Source organism: Mastacembelus armatus, chromosome 23 (genome assembly GCF_900324485.2).
Source record: "Mastacembelus armatus chromosome 23, fMasArm1.2, whole genome shotgun sequence".
In the NCBI taxonomy this organism is placed as follows: Eukaryota; Metazoa; Chordata; class Actinopteri; order Synbranchiformes; family Mastacembelidae; genus Mastacembelus; species Mastacembelus armatus.
In genome coordinates this window covers 8,330,039-8,357,629 of record NC_046655.1, presented here as the reverse complement: position 1 = coordinate 8,357,629, position 27,591 = coordinate 8,330,039, and the positions used below count along the sequence as shown (strand labels likewise).

Genomic DNA, 27,591 nt, shown 5'->3' with positions numbered 1-27,591 from the left:
AAGAAGGCCGTAGTGATAGATGTAGCAATCCCAAACGATACCAACATCAGAAAGACGAAAAATGAGAAGCTTGAAAAATACCAGGCGCTGAAAGAAGAGCTAGAAAAGATGTGGAAGGTGAAGGCAACAGTGATCCCCGTGGTAATCGGCACCCTCGGGGCTGTGACCCCCAGTCTGGGAGAGTAGCTCCAACAGATCCCAGGAACAACATCAGAGCTCTCAGTTCAGAAGAGCACAGTGCTAGGAACAGCTAAGATACTGTGAAGAACCCTCAAACTCCAAGGCCTCTGATAGAGGAACCGAGATTGAGGAAGACACACACACACACACCACCCGTATAATATATATAAATTGGCACAATATAAATTGTGCCATAAAACGTGGAGATGGGAGTGTGCTGATATGGGGCAGCATGAGTGCGGAAGGTGTAAGGGAAAATTTAAGCTTGACAGAACAGGAATTTCCCAATATATATATCTTTTTCTTTTCCTTTCGGCTGCTCCTTTCAGGGGTCCCCACAGCGAATCATCTGCCTCCATTTAACCCTATCCTCTGTATCCTCCTCACCCACACCAACTATCCTCATGTCCTCCTTCACTACATCCAAGAACCTCCTCTTTGGGCTTCCTCTAGGCCTCCTTCCTGGCAGATCTAACCTCAGCATCCTTTTACCAATGTAAATGCCCCTATATAATATATATATATGATCCCCAAACACCACACAAATCAATAGTTTATAAAGAAGAATTACATGAAAACTATGACCTGCCAAGTTTGCCCCTGAGATAAATCACCTCCAGAGAATTTTAAAGTTCTTCACAAAGTTTCACTTTGTGAAGAACAGTTTTTCTTACACACGGACCTTTCAATAAAGTTTAATTAGACATACATTTCTGTTTCAAACTACTTGTTTTTATAGCTATTCTCCTTGAACCTTGACTAAAAATAATTGCAAAATAGACAGGCTTTGTAATTATTTAATATGTTAGTGACATTGACCAGCGATGTACTGTAGTTTTGTTCTATGTATGTATTGTATGAGAATAGTAACCTCAACAACAGTAACTAAGGGTGACAGGGTCAATGGTATGTTGAAAAATACTTTTATGTCTTCGTAGATGAAATGAAGTTTAAATAATACGCTGAACTTCTACTAAGGTTAACGGCTGAGAATTAGTTCAAACAGACACAAATACAGTTTAGCTCCAACTCGCTACAGGTCAACAAGAAAAAGTGTTTTCTGTTTTCCTGTCCATTGCAGATCAAATATGACATGCATGGTCTTATTTCACATGTGGGTCAAGACTGGACACAAACTTGTTTGTGGTGTGTTCAACATATTACTGAAATTGTATTTCATTGGTATTCTCCTGGAAGGGGAACATTACATCCTCGCTCCATTTAAAGTCAGACTAACACCTGCAACTGACTGCAGGCCTAGTCTGTCTCCACTGCTGGAGAGATGCAAGAGAGAAAGTGAGAAGTGGAGGGGCTGATGAGATTCCTATTCCCTCCCCACATCACTGATCTTTCTTAGTTTCACATTTGTCTTTCTCTTAGTGATTTCTCTCCCTGTTCTTCTCTTTTCCATTAATGTCTGCTTCTCTTTTTTTCAGGTTTGCAGTTATAGGTTTAGTAAGACAAAATGCAGCAACAGCCCACAGAAGCAGCAGCAGGAAAACCACAGGTGTTTGAAACCAAATGCCTACCACATCCCAGTGCTTCTGGTAATAGATCAGAAGGGCTTCGTTTGTATGCCGGTGCTGCTTCAGTGATTAATTGGGCCAGGGGTGCCGACCATGTGCTCACTGTATTGTGGATTCAAGTCTGGTTTGTGTATTTATGATGAGATGAAACTTTGAGGATCCCTACAGAGGAACTGGGTCATTACAGCAGCAGAGAATTAATGTTTGACATAGTAAAGTCAGCAATTTAAATGGAGATATTGGACACCTTCAAACACAGACACAGAGGATAAGGTCAAAATATGTATGATAGGAGGATACACAAAGCAATATCAATCCCATTCAGGATTACCCCAGAAAAAGTCATCTAAAGTGGGGAATCATGGTTCTATCAGAAAAAAATATTAGCATGTCATTTTAAGTAAAATTTGGGAAACCAAACATACATCACTAGAAAAATACCTGTTCAGGCCTTGCTTTATAAAGAACCACTGAAATCGCTCATGCCAAGAAGAACTGATAAGTAGTTAATAGATAACACCACATATGGTCCAACTCTGCTAGACTATCATTTATCCTTACCTATGAAAACCCTTTAAAAATAATATTCATTGTTATTGTTAATGAAGCAGATTCAGAAAGTTTTGACTTTGCAAGATTAAGTGCTTCTTTATTTACAACAAAAAGAGAAAATCGAACACTGACAGCCCCCCAGTGCGAGCCTGGCGAAGAGTAATATACTAGAGCGGGATAATGATCCTCCACTTTATATCCCTATGGCTTCCAGTCAGAATGATTATCTAGTTGTCTGTGTCTGGCAGTTGGACAGACAGCTGCACTACCAATTAAACTCTTTCAAAAGCAGGCAGTTTAATTAGTTGAAGGATAGTTGTTGAAGAGGCTCATTCTAAAACATCCATTGTGAAAAACAATAATTACCTACAGTAATGTTAATTGCTCAATATTTCTCATTACACCCTATAAAATCATGCTTCTTAGCAAACCCAAATTATCTAAAAGATTTTCCGTATTAATAACCCATCTCTTGCCTCTATGGTGTAACTTGGTAATCAAAATTATATTCACATAAAATAGGAAAGATGGAAATATTTTGCTTTCGGTAATAGATATTGTTGAACTTCCTCTGTGAGAATATGTTTTACATGTACGTCAACATTTAAAGCCCTTCCACCACAACTTGCTAGCAGCCTCTCTCCCTGCTGAAATGGACAACGTGGCCACACTGGGAATTAACAGATCGTGTGGTAGCGTGCACACAGACAAGCACACACACAAGTGTAGCGACATGATGACATATGGTAAGTCCCACCATAGGGAGGGAAGTATGATACAATAAGCCAGGGAAGCCTTGGCAGGGTCTGCATGTTATCCGTGTGTGTGTGTGTACATGTGTGTATTAGCTCTCAGCGTGATGTTTCCGAGATCATCGACTCTTCCATTCCACATGGAGGCCATTTTGCCTTTACGCGTCACTGGGCCTATGACTGCAAAAACAATGAAACAGGTAGAGACAAAAGGAGGAAGAGGGAGTGCCTGAACTGAGAGAGGTAAGTTTGGAGAAAAGAGGGATAAACAGAGAGAAGTAACAACTTTGAAAAAAGAGAGAGGGAGAAGGAGAGGACAGAAGGAAAAAGTGACGGAGAGGATATGAGACTATAAAAGCCTCTTTGTGTGTGTGTGTGTGCGTCAGTGTAGGTGTTAAGTGTGTTTAATTTGCCTAAGCCTCTGGATTTGTCTCTTCAGAACGCTTCCGAGGGAACATAGGGCTTAAGGCCATCACACTGGGGGGATTTGTTTCACATATGTAATATGCACACATATACAGGCCTGTGTGCACACTGACATCAACACATAGAGAAACCCACAAAGGGGAACATTTACGAACAAGAAACACACACATATATCTGGACATCAGCAGCATGAGCTTACAGTTTCACATATGATTGATGCAGTAGTCCTGCATAGCACAAGTGGGTGAATACTACTACTGAATTTAAAAATGTGGGTAAATGGCATTTACATGTGTTTAGCCTCCACTATAGCTCTGGATCTGGGGCCGTCAGCCTCAGTTCAATGGGACAGCAACTGTGCACAAGTTGTGGTGGTTTCAGCATGAATATTCATGAACATGTCAAGTTTCTCTAGCAAAGCTTATCAATTTTGCAGCAGTGGTACGTGGCTGCTCAGTGTAGTCTTTAACTAGCTTTGTAATATGTTTCACTTGGCTTTATCGCTCCCACTGTTTATCTACTTCTATACACCCTCTTCTTCACTTTGTCCAAAAGTTGATGAGTAGGACGAGGGGATGACATATTTGTGTGTGTGTGTGTGTGTGTGTGTGTGTGTGTGTGTGTGTGTGTGTGTGTGTGCGCCTTGGGGAATGCAGACTCTGAGCGGATTAATATGATCTAAATATAAACACTGCTAATCAGGACTTCAAAACGGGCACAGGGAGTCACACAAATGTACACGTTGAAATACTCTTTCATGCGTGCATGTGTGGCACACAATCACCCAAACTTTTCATGTGCACAAATATGCATCACCATAGTGTTGCCTAACATATGTCTCATTTTGTCACTTTCATCTTTTTCATCTTTCACATTTCCAGGTTTTACAATCAAGTCTAAGTAGGAAAAACTCAGAATCTAGCTTGTAACTCATATCCTATGGTTTACAATATAATTACAACTTCAAACCTGAACATGAACTCCAAAGCTGTGTCCATAGACACTGTATGTGTGATCTAAAGCAAAAACAACAGAAAATAACTGGGTTAAAGCTCTGGATATGAAATTGAACCATATTTGATGGTGAATGGTAATCAACATAATCTACAGCTTGTATTTTTACACATATAAATATATGCAGACCTACTGTACACACAGTACAGCACACACAGAGTTGTAGTTTGAGATGCAAACACATATGCAAATTGCCTGAGGTGCTCCACAGAAGAGTGTTAATAATGTGACCTGCTGAGATGCGATCTCATCATCTCACATAATAGGCTACTAACACATCATTAGATTAAGATGCATGTATTTACGTGTGCAGAGGAGAAGGGAGCGATCTAGGTGCAGACAGAGGCCGACTGCCGGGGAGAGACAGAACATCTTGCAGAAAAGGAACTGAGGGTGAGACACACAAAAAGTAGGACTGCAGAGAGACAAAGCCATATATTTTTCTCTTTCATTGAAAGCATCCTGTATTCTGCTCAGCTGTAAGAAAAGCCTGACATGTGCATTGTGAGTCCAACTACAAACACACACTAACACACGCGCACACACATACACACACACACACACGCACACACACACACACACACGGAGGTAACACGAGCAGAAGAACACTGCTTGTTGAGGAGCCTATTTTCTTGTATTTTCTACCTCATGAATTTAGAATAGGGTCGGAGGCTCCTAGAGGAACAGGTGCACACCATGTTTTAGTTTTCAATGGTAGTTTTCTGTGTATTTCAGGGTCTAAACAGGGTTGTAGTCATAATCCTTATGAGCCATTTAATAATAACTATGATTTTAGAAGACCATAATCCTGAAAGGGGCTGGCTTGGACTCTGAAGGTCTAAAATTCACACAACTCCTAGACCACAGTGCCAGAATGTGTTTGTGTGGGGAGCAAAATAAGAAGAAACCTCCCTGGAAGCAACGAGGAATACTCTGCTAGAGACCAAATCTGACATCATAAACTTTCTCCTGCACAAGCAGAAACTCCACCCTGTCTCTGCTTCCCTGCCTTCATTCCTCCACCTCTATGTCTCTGCTGCCATAGCAACACAGCAGCCCAATCCAAAAAACACATTCAAATAATGAATTCAGCCAAACGACTAAATAAAACATTTGCAAGGAATGGATTTAAAAAATAAAAAAGCATGAAAAAAAAAAAAAAAATCAATGCATGAGTGATGCTGACCTCTTTCATTTTAACTACATAATTTGCTGGAAGTCTGTCTGTGTTTAGGTACTCTGGTTGCCCATCTGTGCAATAAATAAAGCCTCATATATAATAGATACTGATTTATTCTGTTTAAATGGAAAGGCCTTTAGTCTCACGTAACACATTTCTGAATAACAGTACATGGAATAAGAAACACAAATCATTTCTTTAATAAAATTGCTGCATAAATTAACATATTAACCTCAAAGGATATCAAACTGTGTGTGTGTGAGAGAGAAAGATAGAAAGAGAGAGAGTTAAAATGAGAAAGGCAGGAAGACAGCATTAGGGAAAGACACTAAAAGAAACATGCACATAAACCAAGTACTGAAAAACTAAAATCAAAAAATGTGTAGAATGAGAAAATTTGAAAAGTGGAAAAACTTAAGCCCACACCCTCTTACTCTCTCAACATATTGTAGATACAGAGGTACAGATAAGAGTAAAATTATAAATTTATAGTAAATTAGAGATTGTAAACTGGACATGTAGAGTAAAAATAAATATTTATGAAGGTCAACTGAAGGCGAGTTTATAGATGTATGTTTTAAAAGAGCTCACTGAGCTACCAGGTGTAATTATTTGAAATATTCCTGAATTTACGTGAGTTCAAATTTAATAGGCATGAATTAAACACAAATTGGAAATTTCTGATTTATTTTTATAAGCCAGGTATTCCTGACTGACCTTAGGACAATTAGTAATGCTCCTGTTTTGTTTTGAATGCACTAGTTTAATAACATCGGGCAAGAGGTTAGAGAAACAAGACTGTTGAGGTTTTAGGAATCAGTGGATAATGGCGTATCGTCAACATAGTTATGGCAGTTTATGTTACAGTGTAGTATTCCGTTGTTTTACCTTCCTCTCCAAATAGTGAGAGTGTTAGAGCACAGTTCCTCTGATTGTGGAAACTGAACGTCCATCTGTTGATGAAAGTCTAAATTTATCTCATCAAATTCACCATGGCAACAACACAGCAGTTTGTTACTAATATTGACTGATGTAGGCTACCACAGGCTTGGCCTAATGGCTTTTTTGGCTAACCACCTTCAGTATTTCACTCAAAGTGGGTTTAGTGATGAGAAAATAGCTTTTTTTTAAACTTTATTACACAATCACTTAATTCTGGTCCCATTGCTGATTGAGCAGACATTTTATAGAAAATTAATTTGCTCTACACACAACTATGCACTAATTTAATGACATTACCTGTACTCTACACCACAAATTACAACTTTTAGTTTACTAGGCCCTGAGTTACTATTGTGGTTAAAAACAGTAAAAGTTATGGTACAATGCAATACTCTTCATGACAGATCAAGTGATTCTATTCACGGAAGATTCTGTGTAAACTACTGCATTTTGAGGATGTTGATGTTTGTTTATTATTTGTCTCCCAGGCTTGGTTTTTAACATGGATGCCCCAGACATTTTTGAAATTCCCAACAGCTTGTGAATACAATGAGCATAACTGAATGCATCATGTTCATTGGGATTGTGTTGCCAAGAAGTAATTTAGGTCCAAGTTTTACTTACTGTCAGCTGCTAACAAATGCTGTAACCTGGACTCATTAACAATGTAAATGACTGAAATGTGTTGATTAAGTCTTGCCTTTAAATACAGTAACAAGTAATTTACTAATTCAAGCCATTTCAACATCTGCAGCAAGTTAACATTTTATAAATACTTTGCTGCTTAATTTATTTATTTTTGTTGTGGTACAGGTTTTCTTATTTATTTCTTACTTGTACTTTGATAGTCAGTCAGGTACTGGCTAAAAGACAACCCCAAAGCAGGCTACTTCTACCATCATGTTAAACAGTTGACAAGTTGTTCTTTCCATCAAATCCTGCTCCCTTTTCTTCCAAACAGGTCTCCTAATGATCTATACCACATGTTGCTTTGCATACTTCAGACGTTGACTTTTAAAGTTAAAGTTTTTAAAGTTGCAGGTAATGTTTCCTTCTCTTTGTGCATCACAGTTCTTCTCCTATGTCAGCTAAACTTTCCTGTTGCTCATTGTCAATGATATGGTTTTACTTTGCCTGTGAGACAGAGTTTAAAAGTGACATTGCGTCATGACATTAAGGAAAGTGTGAACTTTAAGTTGAAAGTACCAGTGTCCTTATCTAACTGTCTCTGCTTTAAAGGTGTAAGTAAGAAGATCAGTTAACTGCTAAGAATTCACCACATCTAAGTTGATGATTCCTAATGACTGTTCTTGGCTTGTATCAAGTCCCAGTGATTAAGGCCTTAAAAGTTAATGAAGTTCTGAGTCTTTACAAGAAGACAAGTGACCAACCTTTTACACAGGTCACAGAGATTTTAAGTTCATAAAATAAAAAGTGAAGTGTTTACTTATATTCACGTCTAAGATTAAAAAATATACATATTTATAAAATTTGTCCAGGGCAGCCCAAATGTTTGCATACAACTGTACCTGTCATTTTGAAAAGCACTGATAAGCTGTTTTGTCATTTGGTACAAACTTGAAGATTATGCTTCTCCAACACTACTGTCACTATTATTCTTCCTTTTCCCTTGCTTCATTCCTGTAATGTCTCATTTTCTGATATTCCATCTACTTTTAAAATACATCTTCTTTTAAAATACATATTTACACTCAAATTCAGTGCTAACTCTGTTACATTTTCAGTCTGTGCATGTTTTACACTGAATTTTTAAGTTCCACCACCAGCTGTTAGAGCTCAACGCTATTTTGCAATGCACAAGTGGAAAGTCACCACATATGGTTTTATATAACTATATTCACATAAATGACCTGAAAATCACATAAAGTGCACAAAGTTCCCAATTAAAGAGAGAGCAGGAGGTAATTTTAGATCTGTGTATGTAACAGAAGCTTCACTAGAAATAAACAGTGATATTCGGGCATCTAGTCGGGTTGGACAAATTGTGTGTGAGATTTTTAAGTTGTGAGGCAAACAACTCAACAAAGTCCCTTACCACGTCAAAGCTGCCAAAAGTCACAAAAGGCAGATATTTTGTAAGCAATGTATGCATTCAAACTTTTGTATACCATACATTTAAGCTATCCTCCCTGTGAAAGTCAAAATACATTTTGCTTGAACCCAATGCTAATGTCTACCAGTTGAGTTAAAAAAAATAATAAAATCAGCATCAACTCATTTATGTTGTGTTCATAGTGTCTGTGAACCTTTAGCAAAGGGAAACAGAATAAGGAAATCCAGAGAGAAGCAAAATAAACATACACACATTACAGAACCAGGAAAGATGTCCATATAATAAAAAACATAAAAGCCGCTGCAACAGTGGAAAGGGGAGAATACGGGGGGGAAAGAAGAAGAAGTAAGTGAAGATATAAGGCCATGTCTAAGCCTGCATAAATTCCAATTTCTCTTTTGAATAATAATAGTTTCATTCTGAAATGAAAAATGGGTAAGTGGTGAAACTTTTAAATCTGTGGTTCCATGCTGGCGGAGTAAGAATAAATTACTCTGTCAGAGTTGAACTATGGAGACACAGTTACGTTTGTTAAAGCGGGGAGTGTTGGAAATGCCTCCAACCTTCAGCCATTACCCATCATTTGTCAGGTTCCAGTGCCGACTCTGTTGCGTAATTGGGCCTGCACTACCTCTGACACCATCAACAGTCATTTAGATGTAAATATGAGGGCAGCCAATGTCAGGAAAGCACTCTGACAGAAAAGAAGAGGAAAGACGTTTTTTAAACAATTGAGACTGCTTTAAGACTTAAAACAGAGTCTGAGATTGTACGGTCTATGAAGTGGGGTTCAGTCAAGTGGATTGCATCAGATGAAGAGTGCTCATTTTTCCTCGAGGAAACTGAGAAAATCAGTCAGTACACTTCATCCTTCCATCTTTTTGGCTCTGTCATTCTAACTTCAGAAAGTATACTGTAGGCCTCTGATTCCTCTTAACCTTTCAGATTGTTCTGTTTTATATAGCTTTCTAGTTAGTATAAATTTCAGTCACTGGATAGTTGTTGCAAACTTATTTTTACGCAATCCGTCTGAGTCAAGAAAAACTTACTAGTCAACCATTTTTAATATTTACATCTTTTAAGCATATTGATCTGTGTTGTGTACAGTTACCATGGTAATAGGTGGCGTGGTGAGGTTAGTGGTAAAGGCTGTTTATTTGTTCACAAAACAGTGTCCATGTCCCTCTGCCCTGAGAAGTACCGATCAATTTAAAGCTGTATTCACTCACATTTTGACTAAAGTACTGCTCACTGGCTTTAGCTTCAGAAGCTTGTAGCCCAATAAGCTAATGGCTCTACACCAGGAAATCTAAAGCAGATCAGAGGGGAATAAAAAGGAAGAAAACACAAAGAAACAAAACCAGAATAAATCAGAGAGGTTTTTAAAAAAAAAAAAAAAAAACAGACAAAGACACAGATGGAGAGCGTCGATTACTCTTCCCACATCCTGGCATTCCAGCAATCCAACATGGATCGTTGTCAACGCAACAATGCAATCGCAGCGCAGACACAGTTGTAATTCTGCCCCATTCACTCCCAGCTAATCAGCCTCTGCCAGCTCACAATCCATCAGCCTGTTGGGCGATGTGTGCGTGGTTGTGTGTGAACGAGAGTATTTGTAACTAAGGACAAGACAGAACAGGCAATACAAGCGGATATCTGTGCACATGCATGTGCAGCTTGATTTCTAAGTTTTTTCTAAATATGTATCAGTAGCATGATGGAAAGTAATTAAAGACATCCATGCTAAGTTCATCCGGCAGTGCAGTCCTGCCAGGTGGGAGACAGCAGGATTAATTTGTCTTGGTGTATTTGTGTGAGACCCTGTACATCAGACCATAGCAGAGCCGACCGGTCGGCCCACCTAAAAAGCCGACCGGTCGGCTCTGCTATGGTCTGCTATGGCCTGCTATGGTCTGTTGGAAAGAAAATGCCTCTTAAGCCCCAACATGGATTTAATTAAGTTTGAAGTACCTAAACCAAAACTGCCCTGAGATAGTCCTCTTTGAACTTGATATGGACCAGTGCATTTAAAAGAAAATAGAGACTGACACACAAACAACCCCGAGCGGGTAACTGGACCAGGTATACGCTGACCTTAAGACAATATGCACTAATACAAAAAGAGAAAGTGAGTCCAATGAACTTCTTCTTTTCAGCCTTTGAAGCTGACTAAAAATTGTTTGCAGCATCGCTTACTGCTGTAAGTAAGTAACCTCAGCATCCTACGTAGAAGCTAAAAAACTCAATTCTGTGATGTGATTTGAGGTTGCCTGTCTGACTGCCTTGCAGATGTCGTTCTAGCTCACTATTTTCTGGCTCAATGTGTCAATTCTGTAGCCTTCTCATACAGTCTTTTCAGATACTGGGTTTTCGAGTAACCTCTTTCTGCTCAAATTTGGATTATTTGGATGAGACCTCCATTCATTTCTAATTTGGTTTTGTTTTACTTTAGGATTAGAAATCAACAAAAAATACAACAGCATCGGTCACACAGCCTGTCAAGTTTCCCACAGTGTTTCAAAAGAGCTGAATGCCACCATTATAGTACCTGGTTGTAATGGTTTTGTGTTCAGTCACCTCCTTTGTTTACAGAGTAAAAAATAGTCTCATTTTCTTTACAGTTTACAAGAACAGTGTTCTTTACAGTACACAAAAAGCTGACATCAAAGTTAAATTGTGTCTTGATAGCCGACTGTAAATCTCATTTCCTACAAATGGCATTTCGAGCTTAAAACCACTAAGCTACACTAAGCCTTTTCCTAAACTCATCGAAGTGACAGTTTGTATAATGCAGAAACAGTTTCTTACCAGATGCAATAAGGAATGAGGAAGGAAGACGGCATTTACATGAGACAAAGTGAAGTTCACTTAAACTGATATTAAAAAAAAGCTTTAATTAAAGTCAGCCTCCTTTGGAATGTAACATGCCCCCGCTTTATGTACTGTAGGTGTGTGTGTGTGCACCTTTGCATCAGTGCAAGGTACAATTCCTCTCCCACTCTAATTTCTTGCTGCTAAAATACTGAAGTGCACACATTCTACAGTGGAAAATACCTTTAGAAAACCAAACAGTTTTATTCCTTTAGTTTTTTTTTTTCATGCTGCTGACTTACTATTATTTAACCCCTTGTCTGGTTCTCCAAACTATTACCACCTTTTGTTTAAATGCAGGGGTGTTTTGGTTTGGAGCTCTGAGATGGAACTCTCAAAGCACCTTGAGGTTTTAGAGTCAAACAAGTATTACTTTCTTTGCAGTACGCCAGCCAACATTGGTTCTGTCATTTATTTTAACCGTGACCTCAGAGCCCTTCTGTAGACAGAGACGGAAAAATGGGGGGGGGGGGAGAACCTTAAGTTATTGGAGCAGAACAGAGAAGATGCTTGAAAGTGCTTTTAAGTTGCACAGGCAGATTCCTACTCCCTGAAAACACAAACCACACATCACCCACATCAAAGCAGTTCACAGGCACAAAACGCATGCTCATACCTTCTTGCATAAATACACATGAATTCAGCTATATACACACATAATCAAATGTGCATCCATAAAATCACAGTGAAAACAAACATAAACCTTGCCGAGCTTCACAAGAACACACACTCCAGGGCAAGAGCACACAGACAAACACACACCTTTGTGTACCAACTGGTGCAGTAATATTGCTGAAATTACTTTTGGGGCTTAGCAGCAACTGGTGAGTTTTTTCTTTCCACGATCTCTTGGTGGAATCGACGAGGCCACACACATCAATACCCCGTATCTCTTCCTCTACCTGTACGTCTGCCTGTGCCCAACATCCTCTCTTGCTCGGTCATAAGGGAACATGAGGGGTTCTCACCTCTGTCAAGAAAACCACTGGAGCAGAAGTGGACACAACACATCTAATTGATAGCACAGAGCAGCATACAGTTACAGGCAGTAAAGCACCTTTCAGCATCATACATAATCAAGGCAGCCTGTAGTATGTGTTGCTCTGTCGCTTCCCCACCAATGTACTGAATCTTAAACTTGCTGATGTAATTCTGCTCCAACAAGACAAATGTATGTTTCTAGCTACAAGGCCTTGAAATCTGCTATGTAACATACTGTACATCAGCAAAACTGCTTTATAGAAGACAAATGTAATTATTCCTTCAATTCCCAGCTACTAGTAATCACTGAGATGTGGCTTAAAATATTGAGGTGGTTTGAAAAGCATATCAGGCAACCCCAGAGTTTTCTAGGAATCAGTAGGTAATTTCTGTTGGACATTATCTTGGTGTGGCTGGGGAAAATTGCTAAAAATGTCAGTTTCAGCTGGATGGGATGAAATTTGCAGAACTGCTCAGGTAATAATTACCATCTCTAGATGTCCTCTGGCAATAGTAATGCCATCTGCAGAGGGCTGTTAACGCCTAATAGATATCGTCAATTCCACCCAGATGAGAGATTGGCAACATAAGGCTAATATCAACCAGATTATAATAGATTCTGGACACTTAGAAAGATGTTAATGACCTCTTCAAGATAATTTATATTTTAGATTAATATCACACCAAGCGACTTTTAAATAGGCAAGGAAAACAAATACTGTATAACTGTATACATGTCTCAGTCCAAGCAACAATGATGCATACACACAGTTGATCTTCTCACCGTGGACAAAATTACCTGCAGAAACAAATACATAAAGGGCTCCATTCTGCAAGGACGAGCAAAGCACAGACTAACAGCATACGCACATCACACACATGCAACTGAGAGGTCTGGGGCCTTTCATGAAGACAACAAAGACGGCTTCACCTTGAAATAAAAAACAAGGCGGGTGTAATTAGTTACAAATGGATGAGTTGATGTTTGCGCTCCCCGTGTGTGTGTGTGTGTGTGTGGTGATGAATAGTATCAGTCTTATGTTGTGAGAGGAGTGTAATCAAGGACAAGGAACAGAGAGCAAAATTGACTCGAGGGACATACATCTTCAGTTGAGTAAGTAAAAGAGTGGGTTTGTGTTGCTGGTGTTTCTAGCATTGATCAAAGTTTTTGCAAGGCTTTGTGTATGCACATGAGTTAAACTGAGGTTAATAAAATCATTGTAAAGTCTGCATTATATTTATGTTGTAACATACTTCTACTTCCTTTTCTAAGTTCCGCATATTATATTAATGGGGCAGCGACTTTAGAAAAGTTACTAACTCATTCCATCATTGTCACGAATGAATAAAACCTATAATGAGCATCATAAGTGATTCTGAAAGATGTGTGTGGTCTAAAAATGCTGCATACACATGAACAAAAAAAGTGGGATATGTGTAATATGCATTGGATTGTGTTTTAATTTAGTCTTGATTCTGCTTCCCTGGATAAACCAACATAAGCCACTAGCAAGACTTGGATAATGACAAGGACCGCCTCCATTGTGGAGGGCAAGAGTGGACTGAAAGTGAACTAAAGAGGCAAAGCTAAGCAAAAAGGAAGAAGATTAGTTTAAAGCCAGAGAACTAATTAAATGAATCTGGAGATAAAAGTTTAATTATTTTCTCTCAGCCCTTTTCTGCTGCTCATTTTCTTCCCTTCTTCATTGCTGCCTTCCAGAGCCTCAGCAGAACGGCCAGTGTCGGGGAGGTGACCGTTCTGAGCCGATGAAGTGTCTCTCTCACCACACACACACACACACACACACACACACACAAACTTTCTTCCACTACTCCACTTACAGGTTTCCATGTACAGCTTCACCCACAGCCTCTCTCATTGACACAAATTCCCTTTCTCTATGACACACACACGCACGTGCACACACACGGACTCACTCACACACACACACACACACACACACACACACACACACACACACACACACACACACACACCCACCCTCTCCCTACTCTGACTGCAGTGTGCCTGAATGTCAATACAGTAATTTTAATCACTGATGGATTCCATAAGGAGGTGAGGCAGGGTGCTTTAAGGAGAAAGGGCCGTGACTTGATTTAAAACAATGTCTTCTGTCTTTGAAAAGTACATTGTCACTTCCTGTTTTATAGTGCAGCGATGTGCTTCAAACTCAGCTCAGTATAGGAGAGTGCAGTTAGCTGGTGTTACAAGATTCAGTGCCATATGCTTCCATATCCACTACAAGGGTCAATAGCAAAGTAGCATAGTGAGAAGGAAGACCACCCTCAGTAGAAACTTTATGAAACTGCTCTAACTGAGCAATTGAAATGAAACTCTACCAGGTCTAGGCCAGTGGTCTAGTCTCTGCTTTTATTGTGAAAAAAGAGGTCAATTGAAATGAAAAAAAACATACAACTTTCTCTTCTGGAAATCAATGGGGCGGTTAGAAAAACGCAGCTTTCTCATTGCTGCTGGTCTCTTTGATGTAAAATATGACATGATGCACGTTTTACCTTTTCACATGAACCAGTAGTTTCCTGCATGCCCTTTGAAACAGTTCCCTAACAAATCTCCCCCAAGCTGATTTTTGCATTATTTGTTCATTAACCTTTGATCACTGGCCTATGTTGGCTTATTGTGTACAAAAGCAGAAATGCTGCATTATGCACACAATCTGTGAACAGTTACTAATGATGAATAAACACATTTGGCCCATGCTCACTGAGCTGTGTCTGTTACTAGTTCTGCATGACTGGAAAGCTATTGCTGGGGGTGACAACACTCAGGATGCACACACTGGAAAAGTCATGGTGAATTTATTTCAGGATGTAGGCCTGATTGAGCAAACTGCATAACTGTTTTACAGATCTATTGTTGATTATATCCACTATAATGAGACTTCCGAAGTGAAGCCTCTGGAAACTGATAACGTTTTACGTGTAAGCAAGTAATTTTATTTGCACGTGTTTCCTGAGGTATAATCTATAGTGGCTGACAAGGGCAAATGCGCCGCAATGGCCAAAACACATGCAAGAGAGAAAACACATGCAAGAGAGAAATGCTGCAACAATGAAAACACATGCAACTTTGTTCATAGCATGCCTCAGTTCGGGGTCCCCCTACAGGCCTGGCACACTTCTGTTGTGTTTTCTCTCTTGCGTGTGTTTTCACTATTGCACCGTTTCTCTCTTGCATGTGTTTTGGCCGCTGCGGTGCGTTTGCCCTTGTTGGCCACCGTAATCACAAGCTATACATTTTGCAACAGTACAGAATGCTATGGCTTAATTACTACACGGGTTTGGACAATAAGGATTAGATTTGCTGCTTCCAAAGTCTGAGACATAATCAATCATACTAATGTTTTTGAAACTGGCAAACACCCACATTTACAGTCTCATTCAGAAGTACAGCCAGAAGATAAATCGTTACTGTACATAATTTAGAGTGATTGGCAATATATGTTAAATGCCGATATCTGGTGCTGACACAGAAATTAGTGTGATGATTATTTAATGCAGAAGTATAATGGGCTCTAATATCTTCAACAGCAGCATCTAAAGTTTGTATTGATTCATTGCTGTAACTTCAGCTATAAAGTTATTTTAAGTTTTCCCTAAAGCAACCCTTTTGAAACAGAACAATTTTTGCTGACTGCTGTTTGGACCTGGTTGAAAAATTAGTTGTGCAGAATTTTCTCTGTAACTCCTCCTGGGAGTGGGGCAACACAGCAGCTGTGGAGCAGCAAAGTAGGACATATTCGGTGCAGTTTCACAGACTTGTGTTGTTTATTTGTCAGTGTGTTAAATAAAAAGCTACACAAGTACAGAGAGGCATGACTAGACAGAATTAAACAAGCCCTTGCACCTTTGCATACACATAGTAGTTGCTCCGTAACTACTGACTCATTATAATACTTGAGTACCTATTGTGAAACTTTGTGAGGATTAATATGCATATACACACTCCTACACTCAATACCTACACTCCTCCACATGCATTGTCAAGAATCATCAGTGAACGATTATGCACCAATTAATATGGATGTTTGGTATCAGTATGCAGAGTGTCTTGTGAGCAATCATTACACTGCAATCACAAAATAATCACCTACAAATTCCCTGTAGCTCTCAGTCTTTCTAAAGACACACTGATTCACTACATGTATATGTATGTAGAGAGAGAATGCATGTGTGTGTTTCTCAGTGGATGTGAATGCTCTGCATCTATATTGGGACCCCTATCATTATTCTGTCAATGTTCCCGCTTCCTTGTCTCATTCTTCTGCTATCCTCTATCTCTCCCTGTCTGTTTCTCCCACTCTGCAGCTTGATTCAAAGCGTACACATTCTGTGAACTCTCTGTCTTCGGTCACTTTTTCCTCTCCCCTTCTCAGCCCTATTCAACAACCTTTTTTCTGTTCTGCCGTCCCTTCATCTTCCTGGTTCTTTTCATGTCAACAGAGCAGCAGAGTAAACAACAGACTGACTGCTGTCACAGCATGTAGCCCTTCAATATACACACACACACACACACACACACACACACACACACACACACACACACACACACACACACACACACACACACATTCAGAGGTGCATTATCTGCTGACTCCCAGTACACCAAATACACACATTGCTGATGACTGCTTTACTCTTTACAGTGGCACACAAGCACACATCCAGGCACGCACCCTGATCTGACACCACGGTAAACACCTAAAAGTCTTCAGACCCCTTCACTTTTTGCACATTTTGTTGTGTTGTAGATTATATTTTACATGAATAAATTTGTCATGTTCCCCATCAACCAACTGTCAATAACAGTGAAAAGGTCTGCTAATTTATTCAAAAACTGAAAACTTTCATTTCAAAAAAGTGAATCTGTGGATAGACCAGAAGATGGCAGTTTAGATGCTTCCCTTCCAATATAATGGAGCTTGTGACACCTGAAGCTGTAAACCCTACAGAAATACAGACATAAAGGGCTGAATATTTTTGCAGCTGAGAGTCCACTTTTTGATTTTTAATAAATTTGGAAAAATGTTTAAAAACTTGTTTTCACTTTGTTATTAAGGCTTTAATAGATGTAGATTGACAGGTCTGCATACAGTACTATCTGATGCCACTGTATGTGCTGACTGCCACAGCATACTGCCCGGGGCAAGTCAGCTCCAAACATGCATAGTTGGACAGATAGACAGTGGCACAGACATACACGGAGCTGTCATCTCTGCATCTGCACACAAACAATGCTGGAAAAGCAACAGAGGGAAAGATGGGAGTAAAGGATCAACAGAGAGGGATAAAAATAGAAGGATCTCAACTGATAGCATCTCAAATGGATTCTTTACATGTCTTTAGCCTTGTCAGTCTGTAAATATTTGCAACATGCAACGTGATGTGTTTTCAATCAACATTTGAGACATAAACAGGGAAACCGACAGCATTTTGATGTGTCAAGCTCACTTGGAGGATTTCATAAACTGATCCGAAGCTGCATTCACCCAAACTTGATGCTTTCGGTACCACAGGGACCGTGCTTTTAAGTCTTACATCAAAACAGACAAGTGATCCATCTTTCAGTGTTTTACTTTTCTGTCTGTCTCTCATTTACTCTCATGTAATTTACTCACACCTCTCATGCAACTCCAGCACCTAATGAAGCAGTGATAGTTTAAAATTTACTGTTTCTAATTTACTCTGGGCAATGGTCTGTTACTGAGATTCTGTCCATTGATTCACAACCAGGATACAAATTAAAGGAGGACCCCACACAGACAAATAAAGGAATATATGGAAGGCAAATGCTTTCAGACGGGGCATGAGAGGTCCCGGGGGAGGAAAATTTGAATCATACACCTTGATCTTCAGCAGCCCTCAATCCAGTCGAACACCCATTGGATTTTCACTGGATTAAACTTAAAATTCTGCACTGTTCTTACAGCAAAACAGTTTTAAAGCAAAATATGCTGCTAACATCTTTTTAAATTGACATGCTGAACTGAAAGACCCTGTCACCATGGCTGAGCTTTGTGACAGATGCCGCAACCCAAAACATTATAACATGTTTTGAAAGAATCGTGTTCATCCTTCCAGTAGATTTCAGAAAGCCTGTGCCATTGTGCCTTAAAGCTGCTTAACATTCAATGCTGCAATTACATGAATTTGTCAATCCTCTCTACATCACCAACTGACACTTAGCACCATCTAATGTTTCTTCTTCCAATTTAGATCTGAATTAGAGCTTGATTTAGAACAAGGTCTGCTAACTCCCAGACCAGAAAAACCTGCATGCTTTCACAAAAGCCAGCACCAATGTAAAAATTACATACATATAGAGTTAAAAAGAAAGTTGAGAAGATGCACTTCTCCATCAAATCTCATGCTGTGGTAACTCTGTCTTGGGTCACTCACCACAGTCTGCAATTTACCCAAAGAGTGAATTTTCCCTAGAGATTTAAACAACAAACAACATTTCTGTTCTGTTTTTCTGCTATAGGACCCCTCTAATTACAGGCTAAAGCACTAATTATGTACCATACCCAAGCTGCAACTGCACTGTAACGTCACATCATTGTTATTAGTACACACCACTAAATTTTATAACATGGAAAATGTTATGAAGTAAAATCACAGATGCCTGATAGTCTCTGGACCGTACCCTAAAAACCACTGATCTAAGCTTTAGTGGCTAAGCACCAAATATCCATAATGCACAGCAGTGCAGACGTCATGCTGCTGTCAATGCTGTGATAAGCGTTCATCTCTCTATAAGATTTCAATGGCAGAAAAAGAGAAAATGAAGCTCCTACCAGTTTCTCTTGAGATTTGAATGAATGCCTCCACGCCACTCTCTCCGTAGTTGCCCTCTGAGGCTAGTGTGGACACATAGTTCCACTCCATTGCTGTGACGATGTCCATCATGGCCTGGGCCTGGTAGGAGTCAGGTGGCACCACGCGTGAGAAGAAGTCATAGCGAGTGTTGTCGCTCAGTTCTGGGGCTGTGGAGGCATAGCTGATCTGGGGGATCTAGACAAGGAAAGGGAAGAGAGAGGAGAAGAGATTGAGGATAAAAGAAGGTAGGAGCAATGCTAAAATGTGGAGATGCTCACAAGTCATTTTTTGGAAGTCCAAGTCTCATGGTTGCAATGAACAATGCTTGTTGCATGCTGTGCAGACTGCAAAGCTCCACAAATGACTGATCTGTCTGGGTGCCTGATAAAAACAGATTGGGTTGTGACTTGAGTCTCAGTTGCAGACTCGAGTCCCAATCTCTGTTAAGGCTAGAGCTTGTTGATTAAATGGCATGAAACTGAAACAAAACAGTGTAATTTTTCTGTTTTACATTTCACATATTGAGGCGTGTACGGCAGAAAGACTGTTTTCGAAAATAATACTTTCAATTTATATTTATCAAAATCCATTTCTTCACCTACTGAAAGCAAAACAACTTCATGTGAGTAAAAAGATGAGTCATGCTGTGATAATTCTCTCATCTTTTTTATACCTCCCTGAATGCTGAATGCTACTGAGATGTATGTGAAGGAAAGAGTTATAAATGCTTGTCATTCCCTGTGGAATCACTGTGATTAATAATTCACTGAGAAGTGAAGGGAAGTTGTCATCCTGAATGTTGAATTTCAGCTGTAGACTTAATTTTGGCTCAGAGATGTGAAAGAAGCAAACAAACAGTTTGAAGGTGAGCAGGTAAGGAGGAGAGAAGAGAAATAAATAATAATGGACATGAAAATATGGAGCGGAATAGAGAGGTAAGAAAAAGGCAAACAGTGTTTTGTCAGGGCTGACAGATTAACGGTAGAGCGAAGAAGATTTGATGGAGGAAGTGGAAAGGCAAAAGAAACCACAGGGACAAAAGAGGAGGACAAATAAGAGAAGGAGGCTGACAGCATGACAGGAGAAACAAACACACATGCGCATACACACACTCACATTACTAGTAATAGGTAGCATAACAGGCCAAAGGTGTAAGATGGCTGACAGGTAGATCGATTTTCTCCTGACAGAGGGGGGAGAGCGAGGGAGGCCCCTGTACTCGCCAACACGCACAGATGCAAATATTGGATAGGCATCTCATTGGCATTCACTGGAAATAAGCCTTACCTGCCAATCTAAACCAAAACATCAGATGTGTCAGCTGTCAGTCTCCTCCTGACGACCCACACACTTGGACACACACAAATCTGTAATTGCTGAGCACAGCAAAACCCGTCAGTACCACATGAAGAGATTCAAGACGAACACTGTATGTGTGTTTGCAGTGTGTGTGTGTGTGTGTGTGTGTGTGTAACTGGAATGTTTCTAAAGCCCATCAGTCACTGTCTTTATTCCCTTTGAGCGTCATCTCAAGTCCCTGCCACCCTGCATCTACACTTGTCTTTGCCATTTTAAAAGGTCAGGAGTCTTTCCTGGGCTTCACGGGATCTTCTGACTTGCTACTGAACCACTGCAGCAAGCAGTCGAAGAACAGCCCTGAATCTCTAGACTTTGCTGTCTTACTTCAGGAGCTTGCTGACAAAGAAAGATTAGAATTTCTTGGGCCACAGCACTGACTAAATTAATTCTTTACAGTACACATTCACCTCTTCAAGGAAAGAGCATTGAAAGAGCAAACAGCTAATAAGATTTTCTTCCACAGCAGCGATCAATGCACCCCACTAAGTGGACAGCATTTTTTAGCAGTTGGATATCTAATTTTGGAACAAAACAATTTTGTTCTTTTGTTTTTCTGTTTAATAACTTTCCATTTCTTCCAGTGAACTTGGTGTGAGTTCATATTCTGCACACTTGAATACTGTTATTGGTCTCCTCTGCCAGGGGAATACAATTGGAAACTTTCATAAACTTGAAGATGGGTATGTATAATTCATAGAGGATGGAGATAAACAAATAAAGAAAAGAAAAAAAAAATCAAAGATGGGCCAGCTGAGGAAAACAATTGGTAAAACAACTTGTATGCATCTGTGTTGTGGTTCTACTTTGTATTTGTGTGTGTTTTTTGTGTGTGATTCCACTGTTTCAGTCGTTCTGTTACTGTCTATGTGCATTTAAATAGGCGAATATCCATTTCAAAGAGAAATAAATGCACGACGGTAAGAATATGAGGTATTTGTCTGTTTACAACAGCAACGGGAAAGTAACCCTGTGACCTGGGCAAACCTAGTACTTTGATATTTTATTATTTCCCTCTACGGCTGGGAAACTGAGACACATGCAGACACAAACACACACACTTGTGAACACTGCATAGTCATCCTCTTGTCATATTTCCCAAGTCATTACTGAGTAAGAAGAGGAAAAGCAGAGAGAAATGAAAACAGTAAGGGGGAGAGAGCTACATTCAGATTCAATGACATCCAGTAATGTCTGCTGCAGGCACATACCCAATACTGTGCCACAACCACACCTGCGCTTTCAAAAATGAATATTTCTGCAAATATTTCTATAGAAACACACTCATGGATCCCCCAGAAAGGCACACACATATAGGCACTGAAACCTACTTAGACTGAGCACAGCTAATGGCATGTGACATTTGAGTGCTGTAAATCATTCATGTGCTGTGAGTTGCAAGTGACTCAAACCTTTTTCAAAGCAAGGAGAGTTGCAGTTAGAGGTGGGAAATTAACGGCTCAGTTCCCCCACATCGCTGTGGAAGAAGATTATGCCTCCAATCCCCCTAATTCCATTTGCTCTAATGAATATGTGTGTGTGAAAAAAGAAGAGGAGGGGGGAAATGCAAGTGTGTGAGATAAAAAGGAGAAAGCCGGTGTGCGTGTGCTGTTGAATGTGCAGTTTCAATTAGCGCCAAAAATGCTTTCTCCTACTTCAACACACATCAATGGGGTAATATATCATTTCAGATTTCAAACTTTCAGCAAGCTTTCAAACTAATCCATGCACAGAATTTTGGAAATACTGTACACACACAGCACAGCATTTCAGTGTCCTTGGATTTCACTGTCTTTGCATCTCGATCTTCTGTTCACAAGACTCTCCAGATTACCCAGTGTTCCTCCTTCTAGAGTTGATATACCTAGCAGAGTCAGATCTCTTAACCAGCACTCAGTCCCTGCGCTCCAGTAAACCTCATTAGAAGCCTAAACTCTCCTCTAGTGCAAACACTAATCTACTTCATGTTGTGTGGCTGCTATTGGACGTTAATTTGGCCAATCGTGCAAAGATATTAAATCTCAGTTATTTTGCTTAAGTAGAGAATTGATCACAATGAAAGCACAGAACAGATCTCTCTAAACATAACAGAAATTAATTCTTAATTGAACTGTATTCCCCTCCAGGCAAATATTATTGAAAGAGAACAAACTAATATATTTTCCTTTCATGACAACAATCAATGGACACCAGTGGGCTGTTAATATCTCATTTTTCTGAGCTGCATTTTTGAATGATACTTGATTTGAAAAACGGTATTTTTAATGAGCAAAAAACCAATCAAGGCCAATATCTTACACTGCCATCCACCTATAGACAGTCAGGTCAGCCAATCTAATGACTTTGGTGGTAGTGGGGAAGTGTTTTCATCCATCACCACAGATCAGACTGAAGTCCACTGGGGAGCTGAGCAGATAACTAACAGCTGTGTGTGGATCTTAACAGACCTAATGATCTGGGCCAGTGGTTTTGTGTGAGTGTGTGACATTCTACCTGGGGACCAAAATAGAGGAAATTCACTTGTCGGCATTGTACGTGGTCTCACAGAGGAAGCAAAAAGAGCATGTTAAAACAACAGGTACATTATAAACCAAAAATGATGCTGGATTATAGTGGGAATCTATTTAGTGAAGCTGGAGGAATGTTAAAAAAAAAAAAAAAAAAACCTTCCACTTTCTTTCAAGCTAAAAAAACCAATGAACAGCTAAAAGTGGCTGCTTGAAATGCCACTTGGAAAGTCTAAAGAAAATCAAAAATAGCTGAAGCACAATAAGATGTTCAGTAACTATTCCTGTACAAAGATAATGAAGCAATGAGTAGGCGATTCATGCATTAGTAGACCTGTAACTATTTAAATAACTCAATCTAGACATTTTAAACAAAACATTCTCTGGTTTCAACTTTTTTAATGTGAGGATTTAATGTTGTTGCAGTCATACATGAAAGTGATACAAATGTCTTGATGTTTTGGATTAATGGTCAAATAAAATACTGAAATGAAGATGTCACCATGGATTCTAATCTATTACAAAGGACATTTTCCATTGCTTAAATCAAGAAAATAAGTATTTCAATTAATAATGATAATACTTTGTTAGTTTTAGCCCTTAAAATACATACACACATATACATTGTAGCTTTCTTGTCATATCGAGACCTTACAAAAGTGCATTTAAGGTGTAAACTGGCCCTTAAACCACAGCTTGATAAACATGAAGTTAACCTTAACTAAGAGTCTGACTATGCATCAATAACAACTTCTGGTTGTGTGAAAAACACCCATGCATCTGATATATAATGGTGTGTGTACGAACCACATGAGTGTATGCCCAAATCATGACTGTGTGTGTGTGTCTGGCGGTAATGGAGCTGTCAGGGCCGGAGTCTGGGCATTAGGTTGATAGATGGCAGTGGTCTGAAGCTAATTAACCCCACTGCATTACACACATACAGAGCCTCTCTATCTGTTACACTCACACAAACAAGAAAGCAGTGTGAGGGAGGATTTGGTATGTCTGATATGTTAACATACACACACAGGTACAGTAACAGGGTCATTGTGAGTAAAGTGTACAGTGGCTGGACAGCTTCTATGAAACTAACTAAACACAAGCATGTTGAGATGTCCTGTTCTACATACTTGTCTGCTTAGCCTGTTTTAAATTTAGGCTTTTTTAAGGAGAAAAACTGTAAAATCTTTGAATTTGTAGTAGAGTCCTAGCCACTTAGCAAACCTTGGACCAAGTTATTTTTTTGCCAGATCAAGCTGAAACAATTTGGACTAGAGTATCACAGCACCTAATCGAAGAGAACGAAGCAGCACATACTGTAAATTGATCATCTGGAACCCTGGTTTTGAGTCAGCCTAGAGAGTTGTTTACTTGCTCAAAATCTGACTCTGCCTCCTAACAGCCAGCCATGGTCTGTGTCTAATGAGGAGAGGATTGGCACAGTGGGACCTCACCAAGTTAATTTACCAGGATGAAGACTGTTGGGGCTGAGATTTCAGCGTCTCTTGCTCTGTCTAACCCCGTCATTTCTGTCTGGAGCCATCTGTCTCTCTTCCCACTGTTTGTCCCTTTGCCTCTGTGGCTGTCTTTCCAGCTTTCTTGCTCTAGATTTACTCCCCTTTTTCCTACCACATTACAAATGACATATTGATCAAAGCTTGCATTTACTGCTAGAAAACACAAAGCCAGAGAGATATGATAGCTATTTACTGGCTTGGTTTTACCCCATGTGTGCTCCCCACATCATAGGATTGAAATTAGAATGGCTGCCTGTAATTTGTTTGTTGACAAGCAAACAAAACCAGGTAGAGACAACGAAGAAAAAACTGTGAGGGAGAGTAGGTAAAATCAAGCTACTTCACAGAAGCACAAAGAAAATGAGCTAAGTGACAAGAGAAACAAGAGAAGACAGCAGAAGAGGTTGCAAATAAGCAAGACGCAAGTGAAAGAAAAGATGGCACAGGAATGTTTAATAGCAGCAAAGAAAATGAAGAGGTGCAGTGAAAAACATAAGAGTGGAAGATGAGAAAGTGTGCAGCAGAAAAACAGAAAATGGAGAGGACAGAAGCGAAAGGCAAAAGAAATCTAAGAACCCAGATGACAGGGTACACGGGGAAAAACAGGGAGGTGGAGGAGAGAGAGAAAGAAGATGAATGAATGTAACTGAGATAATTGATGGAAAGCAAATTGAGACAAGGGGCAAAGCAAAGCAGATTCTCAGAAAAAAAGCCACAACAAGAAAGATGTGAGTACAGAAGACATAAGGGGAAGTGAAATGAGAAGTGTTTAAAAAGCCAAGAGGCTACGAAAAGAGAGAGATGACATTGATAGAAGATGAAATGCAAAGAGAGAATGAGACGACGACGCAGAATGCAAATGAATAGAACAGAAGTTGCAAAGATGAGACTGATATAGGCAACAGCAAAAAGACAGAGGAATTGCAAAGAAGACAAAATCATGGAACAAGACAAGCAGATGGAGAGTCTGATTTACAATACTGGGACTCCACTTAACCCCGTCCTGCCCACAGCTGTAATTTCATACTTTCACTCAGACTGCATGAAATTTTGGTGGTGTCATCAAAGCCACAGACGCATCTATCTATAGACGCATCAAAGCCACAACAACCTAACATCTGATAGATGAGAAGATCTAAATCACTGATTCTCTTCCCCTCCACAGACAGTTTAGTTTATCTCAGAGTATAAGCGAGGCATTGAATGAGGTTCTGAATTAATGGTCCAGTGAGTCATTCATTCCCTGGAGCTTGCCAGTGGCCCTACGCAGACGGTAGCAGAGAATGTGTTCGGCTGGTGGCACCTCAGCGCTGAAGCCACAGAACTCGCTCAGCACAGGCCCCTCACTCCTGCCAGCTGGTATAACCACTGCACTGTAGAATGTACTGAATAACTGGCCTCTGAATATCTGCCAAGCATTCACTGATGGTGTCAAGGAAGTTCAGGTTTTACATGCTCACACTACTGAGTCAGACATTCTGTTCAGTGTTACCAAGATGGAACACAAACCTGAAAAATTGAAGCCTTCATACACCCACAGGTGTTACATCTTCAGGGTGACAATGAATTAACCACAGTGACACAAAAAACTCTGGTGGACATGGAGGAGCTGTAATACCAACCTGCCACCTCAGCCGATTTAAATTACAGAACAAAAGTTATTAAAAACCGTGCTTAGGCCTAAAAGAGTTAGAACTGCAGACATGAATCTGCACCTGGTGCTGGGTGAAGGTCAGAGAGCTGGCTGCAGAACAGGCTATGACTGGTGCTATAGGTGTGGGGGTAGCAGTGCCGGTATCAGTATGCCTATGTATACACACTTACATGAGTGGATACGATATATGTTTTACTGGGTTAACATCTGTGTCTGTGAACATGTGAACACACAAACACACACACACACACACACACATTTTTATAGAAGAAATACAAGCACTGCCAAGATCAGAGCAGTGTGGCTGTCCAGACAAGTGGAGGCCAAGAATCTGAGGCTACAACATTTAACAGAACTCAGTCAGTTATCACTTTTTCTCTCAGACTAACACTGACACACAACTCTATTGCTTTCTATCACACATTTTGGAAACAATACAAACTATGTCTCACATACACAACAAACAGCCATCTGTCCTCACCTGCCTTTGAATGTCCTGAATGCAAATGAGACAACAATTGCAGAAGCACACAGTCACCTACCTGCACACATACACACACAACAGTCTACAGAAAACAATTAAGCTTTAATTACCGCTTATATTGAACACTACGCTATGTGGACATTTTGACAGGTGAAGCAGCACTGAGTGCATCCCGTTTCATTTTTTTACGACATTCGGAGAAAAAGTCGTGAGAAACTGAAGCTTTCTGAGACAACAAATGATTCTTTAAATACATGCAACTGACAATTACAGACAAAACATTTAGAATACATACATACACACACACACACACACACACACATATATAATTTTTTTGTAACTTTTTAGATTCACCCTCACTTATTCAGTGTCTCATCCATCTTTATCTGTTATCTTTATCACCTTTTCCTCTCAATAAACATGTCAATTCCCAAAATAGCTATAAGGTGTCCAACTTTTCACACTGCTTATTTCACTTTTCGTTTTCTCCAAATGCCTTAGCCATTCTCTCCCCCACATTTCCCTGTTTGTGAATCTTATTTAAATAACTGCTGCCTCATTTCAGCAATCAAAATCTCTTGAGCTTTGATACACACGTGTGTACCCACATGCACTCACAAACAGGAGGACGGTATCAGGCTACTTGATCAAACCAGCCTCCTGCAGCTTCTCCCCTCCGTTTTGTCTCTACCTTCCGTATACACAAATGTG

The 27,591-nt window shown here is 39.8% G+C and overlaps 1 protein-coding gene across 1 annotated transcript in view; it reads right to left on the bottom strand.

Moving 5' to 3' along the window:
* The window catches only part of grm8a (glutamate receptor, metabotropic 8a), a 182,232-nt gene that overhangs the window by 88,962 nt on the left and 65,679 nt on the right, over window positions 1-27,591 (bottom strand). Inside the window, exon 2 of the mRNA XM_026327380.1 lies at window positions 19,338-19,554. Within this exon, the coding sequence (XP_026183165.1) occupies window positions 19,338-19,554 (217 nt within the window). The remainder of the gene's footprint in view (window positions 1-19,337; window positions 19,555-27,591) is intronic.